The sequence below is a fragment of the Haliaeetus albicilla genome, chromosome 3 (genome assembly GCF_947461875.1).
Source record: "Haliaeetus albicilla chromosome 3, bHalAlb1.1, whole genome shotgun sequence".
NCBI lineage: Eukaryota > Metazoa > Chordata > Aves > Accipitriformes > Accipitridae > Haliaeetus > Haliaeetus albicilla.
In genome coordinates, this window is record NC_091485.1 from 11003518 (window position 1) to 11018815 (window position 15298).

General features: G+C 41.0%; 1 protein-coding gene across 5 annotated transcripts in view; it reads right to left on the reverse strand.

The window, feature by feature from the left end:
- Positions 1 to 15298, reverse strand: part of CARMIL1 (capping protein regulator and myosin 1 linker 1) — a 196505-nt gene that overhangs the window by 26685 nt on the left and 154522 nt on the right. For 3 of the 5 annotated variants that reach the window (XM_069778829.1, XM_069778825.1, XM_069778827.1), the window contains exon 30: positions 4180 to 4197. The exons of the other annotated variants lie outside the window; for them this stretch is intronic. In XM_069778829.1, coding sequence (XP_069634930.1) covers positions 4180 to 4197 — 18 coding nt within the window. The remainder of the gene's footprint in view (positions 1 to 4179; positions 4198 to 15298) is intronic. 5 annotated transcript variants of the gene reach the window in all.

Here is a 15298-nt window from a genome sequence, read left to right on the forward strand (position 1 = left end):
TATAAACATAAACCAAAACAAAATTTACTTTAGCAGACAGAAGAAATGACAAAGAACACCTTTTCCTTTCTAGCCAACAAATCAGTTCTTCAAGCCTATGTATCGTTTCAAGATCTCATTGGGTTTAACACCATAAGGGAATGGGTTTTTTTTCTTCCCCTTCTCAAACATTCAGAACTTTTTCTAAATGGACATTTTGTTCAACTGACTTTGAACAGAAGCAGGGAGGTAGTTTATTCTTCCCATTAAAACTACAGGCTGTACACAGGATGATTATTTGAATTGTCCAAGCATTAACTCATTGATCCCCAACTGTAAAACAATGGAACTACTAAACCCTCACCTCTGCATTTGAGAGCATGAGGCACAAAAAACTTAATTACTGTGTCCAGTACTGCAGAGTTAATGACGATACCAAGGATAGTCTCCCCCTCGTTCTGGCTTTTATTTTTCATACAAAATACAATTCCTCAGTTCATTTGTTAGTGACACGCTACTGGGAATGATTAAAATTCAGGTATCTATGCCTCTGGACACTACCACACAGCTCACCCAACTTCCCTAGGAAAATGCAGTCTTGGAGCACAGGGCCTTTCTTCAAAAAGCAAAAATACCGTGTCAGTGTTAGCAGTATGTCCAGCAAACACATGACTTCCCCGGACTTTGTGTATGCTGAGAGTAGGTGGAAAGTTACCTCGGCATACATTTAACATAGTTAGTGAAAGTTACACACTATTATTCTCTCATGTTCACATTCCCAGAAAAAAGGAGTACATTGCCTTAAGAGCACAAATACCCAGACTTGAGACCTGAGGTTGTTATTTCTGGAATAAAGTTGCCCTTATTTTCTTGCCTGAATTCTTCTGAAAGTTTGCATGGCAAGAAAGACAGTTTTGCTACAGGAAATGCATGTGTCACCAATTCAGACCCTCTCAACATAGCTCAGCATTGTAAGACTTTGAAACAAAAAGATGACCTGCAGGTTTTCTAAAGAGCTAATTTAAAATGACTCAGCTTCTGCAAGGATGGACTCCTTCTGTTGTAGAGTCATACATGCTGGCTTTAGGGACATCCACGTAATTGCATTTACCTGCTAGTTTTGAAGCCTAGTGGCGTCAAATCTGGAGTGTCAGTCAGGAAGCTGTTATGGCTCACAACTCGTTAAAAGAATTGTTAATCAAGTTTAGTAGTATCAATTTTCTATAAGCCAGAAAAGACACAGTTGGCATTGACATTTCAGACAAATCATGAATCGTTTAAGGTAAACGTTTGCTAGTTTTTATGCATGGGAAGTTCAGTGCACAGACTGACACTGAGTTCATATTCCCATCCAAAGTAGTCAGGGGATTATTATGCCACTATTCACATGCCTAGGGTTATGACAGATTTTCGTAACAGGAAAGTTATTACCCATCTTCTCAAGACCAGAAAAGGACTTCCAGACTACAGAGCAGGCGGTGATAGCGCTGTCTGGGCAACAGAGCTGTTTTTATGGCCCTGCACATCGCTGGGCAAAAAAAGATACCTTCAGCTGTTGCAAGTTCACACTTCCACATTTAACAAGCATCAGTAAATGAGACAATAGTTTCAAAACCAGCCAGGAAATAGCTTGCCACCTGAGCAGACTTACCCTGAAACTAATGAGCAGGCATCAAAAGGTCAGACATTACTTTCAGAGTTACCAATAAATTAAATGCAATGGATTTGATGGCAAGTGGCTGGAGAGGTGCCGAACTTTTTCAGCCAAAATTGCAGTGGATTGTGCAACAGGTAGGCAGCTGGGCAGCCTTTGAGCTGCACGCCTTGACAGCTGCCAATCCATCACCCCAAACTGAAACAACCAAAAGGCATCCGCACCTCATGTAAGGAAGAGTTGAAGCAGCTCAGCAATTAGGAGTCACTATCAGTAGTTCCCTGGTTTTATTTCCAGCCGCATCTCATTTCTCTTCTTAATGTGTATTTGCATGCATTTTGTTCTGCTTGCCACTTTTTTGGGTGGTGTGACTGGAAATTACAGCTAGTAGGATAATGCAGCAACTCATGCGCTAAAGATCAGAAAGGAGGACAGAAAACAAAGCTGATGGGAGACCTCCGACCACTCAGTAACTTCACAGCCACGGCCAGTGTTCAGAGTGCTCCTGGGTGATCACAGACAAGCTGAGAGCTGCATTGGCCCAGGGCACCAATGCAAAACAGTATGGGGCAAGTTTTGAGGTTCCTGTGCAGGGACTTAAAAGCTCCAAGACATCCCTGACAGCCAGGAACAGAATGATTTCATCTTCTTTCCCAGGCAAGAAGGTGCCCCCAGATGACCCTGCAGAGCTTGTGCTGATGACCATAAGCCAGTCTCTGGATCATTGCTATAACTTACTGTCAGCTTGGCATGATCCATCATCAGCTTGGTTGCTGGGGATAAAGGCAGAGGGACAGAGATGCCTCCCATTTGCTTTAACAGCATGAGTAACAGCTATACATACACTTTTATTTGAAAACCTTCTGTTTTCTAGCCTGTTTAGGAAGTGCACAGATGAAAGGCTTCTTGCCAAGTGAACTTTCTACATCACACACAGAACAAAATGGGTCAAAGCATTAATTTAAATAGGCCAGTGTGCTCTTTTTACAAAATATTAGACTTAATCTCAGCTTAATATCTCAGCCACCATGCAGTATGCTACAACAGCAAAGCACATGTCATTACCAGAGGAGATATCTGAACTCCTAGGGAAAGATCTCTGCCTCTCCCCAGCCTGAGCCCCATTTGCCATAGTTCATGGAAGCAGTTCAGGTTTGGCAGACGCGCACCTTCTGCCTTCCCACCACCTCTGGCCACACAAGCACAATGCAGCTCTCCTGCCTTACGTTTCACTCATGGCCTTTTTACAGGGGAATAGCTGTTAGTATTAACCTCCCCTCCTTCACTTCTCCTATATCTTCCAGGGACCTTCCATTCTAGCAGACCACCTCCTGAACTTCTTTCTTGTTCTGCCTACTTTTCTGTGAGCACACTGTAGGCTGCCTGGCAGAACAGCTAAAAAGGTTAATTGCATCTCTGGGTCTTGGGAGGTCCTCTTGGAAGTCTGCGTGCACCTATGCCACCAAGATCTCCGAAGATGGCTCCAAGAAAGTACCCCTCTGCAGTAGACGGGAGCCAGCAAATCTCCACCACACTCCCAAATAAGGGCTTATTCAGAGTTAGACACTCTCATATGTCCAAGCTAACTTTAAATTCCCAGGACCTCTTCCCATGATCACTTTTCCAGATTCCTCCCTTCTGACTCCCTTCCTCACAAAACTATCTGAACTCTCTTGAGTTTTCTTAAATTATATTACCAACTGTGGAAGAACACTAGTATCTTGGGAATTAAAAACAACTAAAATCACTTTGTTTTGAGTGCTTTTAGCAACAGGGTCTGAGATACTCTACATTCCTTGATTATACAGATAATTGAAATTACTCTCAGTACTGAGGGATATGCTCATTTCCATGTTTTTCTTCTCCTCCTCTAAAGTAATTTATATTCAATCCTATTAGATACAAAGAAGCTTTGTGACCCTCCTGTCACTTCCCTTTCAAAAGACTTCAAACAAACTAATGAACAACTTCCCCCTCCCTCTTGAAATTCAGCTCCCCAACCAGTCTCCCTTCAACCCTCCTTCTTGCAAAATAATGTATGGGTTTTCAGCTTCGAGAATGCATTAAGGGTAACAGTACCAAAAGGTGAGAACAGCAGTCAAAAGCTCAAGGTGATTCAACTAGACAAAGAAAACACAACTGACCAAGCTGAGATAACCCAACATCTTGTCCACCCTAGTGGCAAGAAAACCCTATTTTACGCCCATTTTTAAGCCATCCTTTCATTAAGCTGGATGACACTTGAATATAAAACCAAATCAATAGATTTTCTTTCTGAGCAGTAATGTTTGTGCTTATACCTCTGACATCAGCGCTCTGCTTTGGTTTGGTCTTAAAGCCAAAGGATGCTTTACATTCAGATGCTACACTAGCTGAACCTTTTTGTAAAATCCAATCTCATCCCTGAACTGCTGCCTATTTCATTTGTAGGTGCAGATGGATGGCACTACAGTCTCCCAGGAGACTCACAAGGCAGTACAGAGGCAAATGGAGCACAAAAACGTAAACAACTAGGCCAGAAACAGCAGAGCTAAAAAAATACTTACACTTGTACAGCAGAGAGTCTCCATGCAGCAAAAAAGAAAGAAAAAAGAATATGAATGGGGAAGACAAAGCAATAGCAGTTCTCAGGAAAGGAGGCAAAACCAGAAGTCACCAAAATAAAGAAAACTAAAGCCAAAACACTTAGAAGTCTTAGCAGGAAAGGTGACATGCAAGAATGAGATAAAAATCCCTTGCATTTGGAGGTGCTATACACTTTGTGTTTCCAGAGGATAACCAGAGAAGGATGTGATCTCTCTTGTTTTATGTATGTTGGGACAAATTCAGGTTTTCAGGTGTTTGTTTCCAATATATGGCACTCACCAATTGTGCCAACTTGCCACCTGCTGTCCCAATGTACTGTATTTTTTCATTTTGCTGGCACCAGTAGTGAGAAAAAAAAAATGTAATTCTGTTATTTCCTAGTCTGAAGGAAGCTTCTGAATTAAAAATCAGCAGTTTGTTGTGGAAAGCCAGAGAGTAAGGAAAGCAAAACAAAACAACGCTTCTCTTGAAAGAATGAAAAGGGATGCAAGTCTGTTCTCCTGATATTTAAACCAACCTAATCCAAAGCAACAGTATTTCTCCTTCCCACAAGGAGGTTTAGAGGCACAGGCTTTCAAGCACTTTTGGCATATTAGAAGCATGCTATTCCATTAATAAAGCACTACCTTTCCTCTCTTTCAAAAAATCAAAGAAAAAAAGGAAGCAGCACAGCCATCATATGAAATAAAGCAATGCCATATCCCATCTCTTGTGTGGCACATGACCAATCACGCTCCTCCTTAATATAGAGTAAGGACAAACAATTATTAGAAGTGCAGTTTGTCTTTAAGTTGAATAGGAACTGCTGCTATAACAACACTGCAGGTATTAGCAGAGTGTTTGCGGCAGAAGTCAAGTCATGGTCTGGATTAAACTTCTTGGCAAGAAACTACTGCATTTTTAAATGGACATTGCACTGGCATTTAATTATCAGCAGTGAAAACAGTCTGCACATAACATGAAGTTCATTATTTAATTGTTGAAAGGATATTAAGGTCAGTTTTTCAATGCTTTGACATTTTCAACAATAACGATCCACTTCTCGCGGTTCATACTTCTAAGCTTAACTGTAGCTAAAAGTTTTAATGATATCATGGGCTATCTTTGAATAGCAAGAAAAGTGTTCTTGCACACAGCTCCACTCCCTTATTTTCCTACTGTCCTCAGGGGTTTTGTTTGTTTGGTGGGTTTTGTTTGTTTGTTTGTTTAATTTTCTTTTACCTCCAGAAACTTTGGCTTTATGCAGGAATTCTCAGCTAACACTGATTCAGGCAAACCTCCTCACTACTCTCATTTTTGTACGGTATCCATACACACTTACGTTCTTACTACATTTCCCTGCTGTAATCCATGTTGTCTCTTCTCTTGCCCATCTTCTATACTACCGTTCACTAGGGCTGCTCTGAGATTGCTGGACAGACTGCAGAATCCATTGAGAAACATCTTGAAAACTGAAACCATCTTAAAAATAAATCTCCAGCACACTTCAAAAATCAATCTGCAACACGGTTTCTCTTTCAGACAGCATTTGTGTTAGTACTCCAGTGTGTTCTGTGTATTTAATGCATATGCAGGAAAATTATTTATATTATAGAAGCAGCTAGAAACGTGATTAGGACCAAAGTGCAAAGCAATACATACATAAGAGGAAGCAATCCCAGGATTTGGGGGAGTTTACAGCCTATGGTCCTGGATCCAGCAAGGGCTTATGGAAACTCCTACCTTCCACACTTTAGTGATCTCACCTAAGTGAGTGTGACTACTGAGCTTCTTAAAAGTTAAAAGCTGCTAAACAGCTTGTGGGTGGGGAGTAAGGAGGGAGAAGGAGGAGAGGAAGGCACACAGCAGGCAACAGGTTAGACGAGGAAGCACCATTAAGCAAAGCAGAGACTAAGGGACTTGCCTGAAGTCACCAAGGAATCTGGCTGCTCTGCAGGGAACCTAATGCCAGTCTTCACACCCCTGAAGTACTACAGATCACGAAGCCACCCAATTCCTCCCTTCGTTTGCTCTCAGCATGATTGCAAAATTAAGTGGTCCACCTCCCAGCATACACAGGTCATTGCTAAAGACAAAATACCAACCCACAACCAAAAATCCCAACCAAATTCAACCCAAATAAAACCAGAAATTGGATCAGGGAATCATAACAACGTGCCAACTGGGAAGGAGCTGTCAGAAAAAGTATTTTCAAGGATTCTTCCAGAACATTTTAAACTAGTGCTAAATTGTTTCAGCTATCTGTATTTTGTGGGGTATGCTTTTAAGAAAGAGGCATAAGAAAACAAGGCATTTTATCACAAGTCCTGCTGTTTTCTTTTGCTGTAAGGAGTCCTGACCTGTAAAGCTGCCACGACACCATTTCAAGTCAATTGACATTTCCCATGCTTCTTCTAGTCTCCTACTTACCTTTGACAGAGATGTCACATGTCTGTTTTCTCATTTAAAAAAAAGAAAAAACCACCCCAAACTTCAGGTATTCTTTATAAATCAGAGCAGTAAATTGACCAACTTTGCCTTTTTGCAGATGAATCTTTGGACACACAAGTGTCTCACCATCTGTACAGAAAGCCTTTGAAACTAGAAATTTCCTATTGCTTACTTCAACTATGAAGATTTTATAACATGATTTGCAGGGTAAAACCCTCAGCAGGGCTTGCAGAAATTTAGCTATGTACTTCCCACTAGCAACGACAGTAACCTGAATCACCATCCTTAGAATCTTCCCCTCGAGTGCCACTGTCCTTCAAAAGTGAAATGCAATGCTAAAATCCATGACAGCTAATGGAGTATTTTACAAGAGACAGGAGAGCAAAGCCACTAACGCATCATTCAGAAACCAAAGCCAAGCTGTGATAGGCTGCTATTTGTTGATACAGCTGTCCTGAATGTGGTGGCTACACATTTTTACACCAGCAGAGGATCTAGTCCTGACCTTATATTTCAGAGTTCTGTCCTCTATATAGAAATACTATATATAAATATAGATACTGTAAATAAATACGGCATACAAATAATCCATATGTGAATTTAAGGTGTGTATGTTTATTTCCTTCCCTTCCTCAAGAGCTGAATTTCTAGAAAACTAGCTGTGGTTCAGAATTAATTCAATCAGTTTCATCTAAACCAGCCTGACCTTTAGAATTACTTTGTACAGCAACATCTTCTGAAAGAAAAGGAGTAGTGCTGCACTAAGATAAGCTCAATAGATTTGCCCTTGAGCTTGTTTCATTTTACCAGCCAAGGAACCTTTGCTTTTCTACTTGCTGAGACGTGGCGCATGTACTCTATGATATTTCACCAAGTACTTCAATACATTCTTTCAACTAATAATTCTGCACTTGCGTCTCTCAAGTCATGTAGAATTCCTGCTGATAAATATTCCTGCATACAAATCTCCAAAGCTTTTATTGTGAAGAGTAAACAAACAGATGCATGAATTAAACTGAGCAGTTCCTAAAACTATTAAACTGAATCTTTTACTTCATGTTCTGAATGAGTATCCTGCAAGGAACTCTGCCTGCAACTACCACCTGCAAGAGAAAAAGCAATTCTCCGTATCATCAGTTCTGTTTTCTACTTGCTCATGAAGAGGCTAGCAGCATCTTCTACAGCAGCTGGGCTTTAAGATGAACAAAGAGGATAGTTCCAACCGATTTATTTTAGTTAAAAACTAAGTGTAGAACAGAGAGCTGCTGCAGGTCATCAGAGAGCAGCTGCAGTCAGAACTATCCCTTTAAGCCACCACAACCCGCTTGCTTGTGGTTGTTCATTACTTTCAGCTGGCAAACACTGATGTAAACATTACTTTGTTCATGACCTAAACTTCCATATAGTAAGAAGAAAAAGCTCTTAACCTCAGCAAATATGGAGGGGTGGACAGCTATTTAAGATATCCTTAGTTCTGTAAAGACAGCTACCATATGTATCAGGTGCCCTGGGCAATAACATCACTAAAGCAAATTTGAGGCAAGGTACTCCTGAATGGAAGTGTTCAAAGTCAGGTGGGATGGGGCTTTGAGCAACCTGATCTACTGAAACACGTCCCTGCCCATGGCGGGGGGGGGAGTATATGATCTTTAAAGGTCCCTTCCAACCCAAACCCTTCTATGATTTTATGAAGAGGAACTGTTGTATCTGCCTGCCCTACAGCCTCCCGGGACTGAGAACCAACACAACTTCTGCATCTCTCCTTTCTTCTGACAACCTGAAGTGAACAGCTACCAAAAGGGTAAGGAGTCATTCAGGCAAAAACAACCAGTCATCTTCCCACCATCATTAAACCCTTTGGGGGCAGGTGATGCATCATTTGCACTGAAGCAGTGACATTTCAAAGGAGAAATGCTACAGGGAGACTCACCACAGTGAATCAGATACGTTTGCCCTGGATGGGGAAGTGGACTAGTAGCCTCCCTGCTCAGAATTATGATGGGAAGTTAGAACTTGAAAACCTTGAAAACCCAGGCATACTTGAGCTGCTGCTCTTTTCTCATTGAAGTTTGTTTCAGACATCTTTCCAGCACACACAGCAAATCTTTATATCCCTCAGACACTTTGCAATATACTTTGTGAACTCCAACATTAAAAAAACCCCAACAACCCAACCTTCTGAATTTTAAGTCCTGTCAGGAACTACTGTTTCAAGATATCTCCCTATTAAAACCAGGAGGTATCTTGATAGGCAACTAGCAAATAGTCTAAGACCCTGCATGGGAAACAGAAATTCTTGAGTCTTTGATTTTTTTTCTCTCAAACAAACTGATCAAAAGGGTCTATCATAATTACCCAAGAGAGGATGGCAAAACTCAAAGGCAGGTCTATGGAGTGCCAGCACCTAAGTGTGATACATGATTCAAATAACGGTGCTTGGTCATACTGTCATGGGGCAGAACATGAGCCTAGGAAGGACAGAAATACCATGACAGAAGAAGAAGATGCCTACCCTTCAAAGCAGGACTGCTCACCTGCAAGCGTGGAATTAAGTGCTGACTGGCAAGAAGGCACTGGATTCTGCAATTTCTCAGAGAGTATGGACACAAATTTCCCCTGGAGTACCTAAATACCATGATATTGGAAATGGCCCACTGCTAAAAAGTACAGAATGAAAAGAAAGAATCTATTTACCTCTAAGTTCTCCTCTAGTCTGAGAGAGAGATGTTTTGAAAGGAAGCCTGATAAATTTATGAATAGGATTGTGTGATGCAGTTGTCAGCGATAGCAGGGATTACATTTGATGACTTGAAAGCTGTCTTCTAGCCTTTTGGCACTAGGTACTCTTGACTTCATTTATTTATTTATTTCAAAGTTTCTATTCCAGTAACACAGCTCATCCTAACCTCCTTTTCCTTGACAAAATATAGCAAAATCTAATGGTACTCTATAACTGACTGCCCTAGCACAGACTTCCTCTCCCCTCTTCCTGTGAGCAGCTATTCTTTATCCCTGCAATATGAGGTATCGGTTTTGCAGAGCAAAAAAATCACAAGCCTCCTGTTCTTCTGGGTGAAGCGAGAACCATGAAGCACTCTCAGTGGGACAGACTTCTGCATGTGCTATTTTCAGTAGGCTTTCCAGATTTCAGAATAAACAAGACTCCCCCATATAACACAGATAACTAACTCATGCCAGGTTATTTATTTGAGACGCTGGAAGAATCAAAAGCAGCAGAAAGGACCATGCAACCTAGAGAGAAAACTCCTCAACCACTTAAGAAGGTCAACTTGCCAGATATTAATTGAATCAAGAAGCATTATGGCTACAGACAGATGCGTGCTACAGAAACAGCACTGTTAGAGGTTATTCTCATGGTATTTGCTTTGTCCCTCTGCCAAAGGTTACAGAGTCTAGATTTTGGCAAGAACTCCTCCAAAGGAGCTCTTGCTAATTTGTCATGGGAAATAATCAGCAGGTTCTTATGAACAGAGACTGTAGAAAGATGAATTCTGTATCTATTTGTGCTGAACATCATCGGACTCCACAGCTCTGCTGGCAAAAGGGATCACACACGTGCCCCCTGATCCAGCCCGTGCACGGGGGCTTTGTCCTCATAACCTGTCCACTTTTTCTGAAGTGAGCGGGCACTTGGGTGATCCCTGCTGCTGGCTGGCAGGGCAAGCAAACCCAGGTGACCCAGATAGTCACCTCTCTCACCAAGTGGTGGACGGGTGCCCACCAGCAGGCTAGAGCCTGCAACGGCCAGCTGGTGCCTGCTGAGATGACTCTGCCTTCAGCCTAGGCATTCGAATTCTTGCTAGCAGAGCGGCAAATGGTGGGACTCAGCAGCCAGGGCTGACGCTACCTATAGACCGCACAGCTACATATTCAAGACCTTTCTGTCTGCCACAGGCTAACTTCTCAGCAGTGAACTCCCTCTTAAAGCCACTGCACAGAAGTTAAACTCTCAAGACCAGTGTTTCAGTGGGTGCTTTGTTACTGAACTCTCCTTTCGACGTGGCTTTTTCACGACAGGTGAAGTAAAATGATGGAAACTCAGTATCAGTACGACACCTACTGCCACAAAGGATTTAACTACACACCCTCCCCTCCACCCCAAATACAAGTCTGGGTCTACCAAGGTAAAACAAATCATCAGCATTATGCGAAGACAAGCTCCTGATACAGAAGTGCCACCATGCAAACAGAATACCCAGCAGCTGCACTTCACAATTCCCATTTTAACCTAAGCAGAAAAGTCTCCAATTTTACACTACTTTTTTTCTTCACCAAGCGTGCAGTGCTGTTTCTAGAAGCAGTTTAGCACATTCTTCATTTACTTCATATTGTGCCAATAATGTACCCTAGATAACGAGAAACAGCTTTGAACTCTGACTAAGAAATCTCAGTTGGTTTAAGAAAGACATACTACGTATCAATTACCCATCACCTCCTTCCACTCGGAGACCACGGAAAAGACATTGAAAGCCAGGTTTCTTTTAAAGTGTTTCAGCTGGGAACACATAGCCCCTCATGAGCCTGGAAGAGACTGTAGCCTGTAGTCTATACATGTAACAATCATTGAATAAACACAGACAAGGACCTCTAAGGGCAGTGAGAATGCTGCAAAACTATATATAAAGGAACCCAGGAAAAGTTAGGTAACAAATATCCACAATTAAAATTAATGTAATCACAATACTAATGGTGAGGCTAACATATAAACACACAACTTGCAAATAAACAGGTTCTGCAAAATTGTCGCACCGTCTCCCTTTGTCTCGTACTTTCTCAGGCACAGCACTGCGTGGGTAGGGAAGGGCTTAGGGAGCATGCGGGCACTGTGCTCTGCCCCTCCTGGTGATGTTTTCATAAACTGTCCTAATTCGGGGTGAGCCAGAAATATTACTGGACTCCCACTGAAGTAGATTTGCTCACATGCCTGTGATGGAGCCTTTTCAGAAGCCAAGAATACTCTCACATACCATAATGCCAATTCCTAGCTTCCCACAGAGTGCTGTATTTACTACACATCAAAGGCCTATTTCTGCTAATGCATACAAGAGAGAAACTCAAGTGTCACAATCAATTTAATCCGGCATTCATCCAGGCTGCTGCCTTTGCTGTCATCCCTGCCTGCTTCTTCCTGCTGCTCAGGATTTGTTTTGTGAATTCAACCAGAGGACTAGTCAGTCTGTAAACTAACCTGGGAGAGAAATCCTCTGTAAAAAGCTTAATTTTCAGCTGAATCGATTCCCACACCCAGTTTGTAGTGAGGCTGTGTGAACACCAGTACAGGTGTGAGGGTGTGGGCAGGAAAGAATGCGCTGTGTACCGGGGAAAGTGGAAATGCTCTTTTCAGCAAGACCAATGATTTTTGCTGGATTAAGCCAGTCGCAGAGCTAGAGCTTTATTTATAGCACAGGAGAACACATAGAGTCCAACAAGAACTGGGGTTTTATTACAGTAGGTGTTCAGTCTTTCATCCAAAAAGCTGACTATCTCTGCCTGAGACAATTCTGCTGCAGGTAAACAGAGAGCAACAAGAATCAGATGTGGTAGTATGTCAGGGCATACCAGAGAATCTCTACTTTATTTTTTCTCCCTACAGTATCAGTGCACATGTACATGAGTCTGTACCATGATTTTCTCCTTCCTCCAGTGAAAGCAACTGAAGGGGTTTCTGTTGTTTTAATTCTAATTTGTTCTGGATGAGGGGCTGGGGAGAGAAAAAACTTTCAGGTGGTGTTTTATGAGTTTTCTTTTTTAAAAAAAATAAATTTAATCCTGGTGTGGTAAGTGCAATTTCTCCCTTTTCTCTGAAAAAAACGAGGTCCATGCACTCCCTGTCTTTCAGAACCCACAGGTTCATAAGTCTTCACCTGGATACTGGACTAATCTGCTAATTTTTTGACAATAGTTAGTTAGTACACTCCCAGGAAAAAACATACACCACCAATCTACAAGTGTTCTGCTACTTCTGCAAATCTTCTCCTCTACTGTACAGGTGAAATCTATTGTTCAATAAAGACTAAAACATTAATATATTGCTCATGGGATTTTTTTTTTAATCTTTCCTCCATTAAAGTCATAGAACCATCTCTATGGTTAAAATTAGAAATAGATGAGAAATGGCTAAGATACAATATTCATCACAGGCAGTCCTTTTCTATTAGCTACAAGCATTTTTGCAAACACATAATTTACCATCCAAGCATTTCAATCTTACTCTGACATGCTTTAAAGAAGATTTACAAGCATACTTGTGTATTACAACCTACAATTCCTTTACATGTTTCAAACTATTTCCTACCATACCCCCTCATAATGCAAATAACCTCTTCTGTGCTCTAAAAACAATACTTATCCTGGCTGTATGCTTGTTACTACCCATAGTAATAAAATTTTATTGCTGAAATGTATATTTTAAAGATGATGAGTACATGGATTTCTAGTAAAAAAGCTATTTCTCTCAAAACTTTTATTTAAATAGTGGCTCAACTCTGGTGATCTCCATTTAGTATTCTGGAAGCCAAACTAACATTCAAATAGATTAAAAAAAAAAAGCTTTAGAACAGAACTCTTAAACATAATCTAACAAAGATGCTCCTTTACCTTTTGGTGGGGAGTTGAGCACTATTTAATTCTCTTACTTCTGCAAAGAACTAACGGCTATGAAAGAATAAAGTACAACTAAAAGCATTATGCAAAATTAAACCAGTTAGTATCTACCTACACAATTACACATACCAAGATACATGATACTCAATCTCAGTAAAAAAGGGTGCTTTATGTAGTTTTAAAATGTATGCATTAGTTTGAAATGTGACTCTCATCACATATGCACAGAAAAATTTAGAGAAACCACACTATTTTATGAAGTTAATTCATGATTGAGTCTAAGCGCTGAAAAGCAGGCCATGGTTTTTCCTTTAATCTGAGAATAGTAACTAATTTTCTGCATAAAGATTTTTCTTTCCATCTTACTTGCATGCAACTTTTATCCAATGACTTATTACCATCAATGCAGCTCTAATTAAATGTAGACAACTAAGACAGCTGTAGATTAGGGAAGCATTAATTTACTGTACTGCAGCTCAGGGAGATCAGAAACTCTCGGGCCCATAACGTTCCAGCTATCACGTCCTATGCTGGACCACTCAATCGCTTCTAGCGTTCTTCAGAACTCATATAACAGACAGCAAATTCTGGTATGATTGACAAATTTTTCATATTATGGACTCTTAGGCCACCATTAAAGGCGGGATGAGAATCATATCCTAAGTTGAAGCTAATAAGCTTTAACTGTACAGTTTGGTATTTAGTAAGTTCTAATTCCGACAACAAAAAATACCAGAAATGATATTTAAAAATCTCTTTTTCAGTGGTGCATTTCATGGGCCTATTCATGATATTTCCTTCTGTCTTGTCTGTGGTGTTTATACATATCAAACTTCAAAGTGGATGGATGGCAACTCTCTACTCTGGCAGGAAAATCCCCCCAGCCACAGCCAGTCTGCGTCCTGCTTGAGAATAGGTGGGCAGGCTGTGAAACACACCAGTGCCCGTTTGTTCGCTCCTTCACTGGAGGTTTCAGATCCCTGTGCTGCCAGTCCAACTTTTATAAACAAACCTTCCTGTCTTCCACTTTCAATCCACGTATAAGAACAAATAGCTCATAAGCATTTTATTACAAATACATTTACCTCAACTCATAGTCATTCACCTAGCTTCAGTGCTATATAATCTATCTGTAAGCAGAGAGTCAAAACTGAACCTGGATCCAGTTTTTCCCCAGGTTGTTCAAATACAGCTTCAAGGGAGGCTGGTGAACAACACATTGTTGTACACATTGCCTCAGCCAGAATATTGATCCTCGATAGGCTTACTGGAGAAAACAAGAGCGAAGAGAACAGGCTTGCTGAAATAATGGGTTTGCAAAATGAATCCAGTTTTGCAAATGGAAAAAAAGCAGCTCCCCCCAAAACAGTGGTCCAAGCTCAGTGCCTCTTCTGTAAGACCAAAATCTCTTCCTCCCCAGGCATCTTGACAACTAGCTGGAGCAAACTGATAGACAGAACTTAGAAAAGGCGAGTTCTTCCTGGCATCCCAGCAACACGATCAGCCTCATCCCACGTTCCATATTCTTTTGGCAATAGGAGATTAGGCTCCCAAACATGCACACCACCAAGCTGCAGTTCAAGGCTTCAGGTTCGAAGTTTGCAGAATACACAGCCAGGTGCATCATCTACTCGCAAGGCTCACATCTGTTTTATCATCACGTTTCATAACGCTTAGGGATTTCCAATGGCTAAACAAGGCATCGTTCCAGACTAATGCCATTTTGGAAGTTGGATCTAAAGAGCTATTTCTCATTTAAGATTAAAAATAATCAAAGGAAATTAGGTTCATAGCTATAGTTCATAAAACCATATGCTTCTCTATCTAGTAAAATCTTTCAGCAACATAAGCGTTTCCTGCACTGACCAGCTCACAAAGCATTCACTGATGCCCCTTTCAGAAGGTTCCTCATTTCCACATAAATATCTGTATGACACCGCAAATCAGGTTAATTTTTCCAAGACAGAATGTAAAATCCATAGGATTTTCCACAGCTAAAATACATCACTTGGAAAGCACTATCTT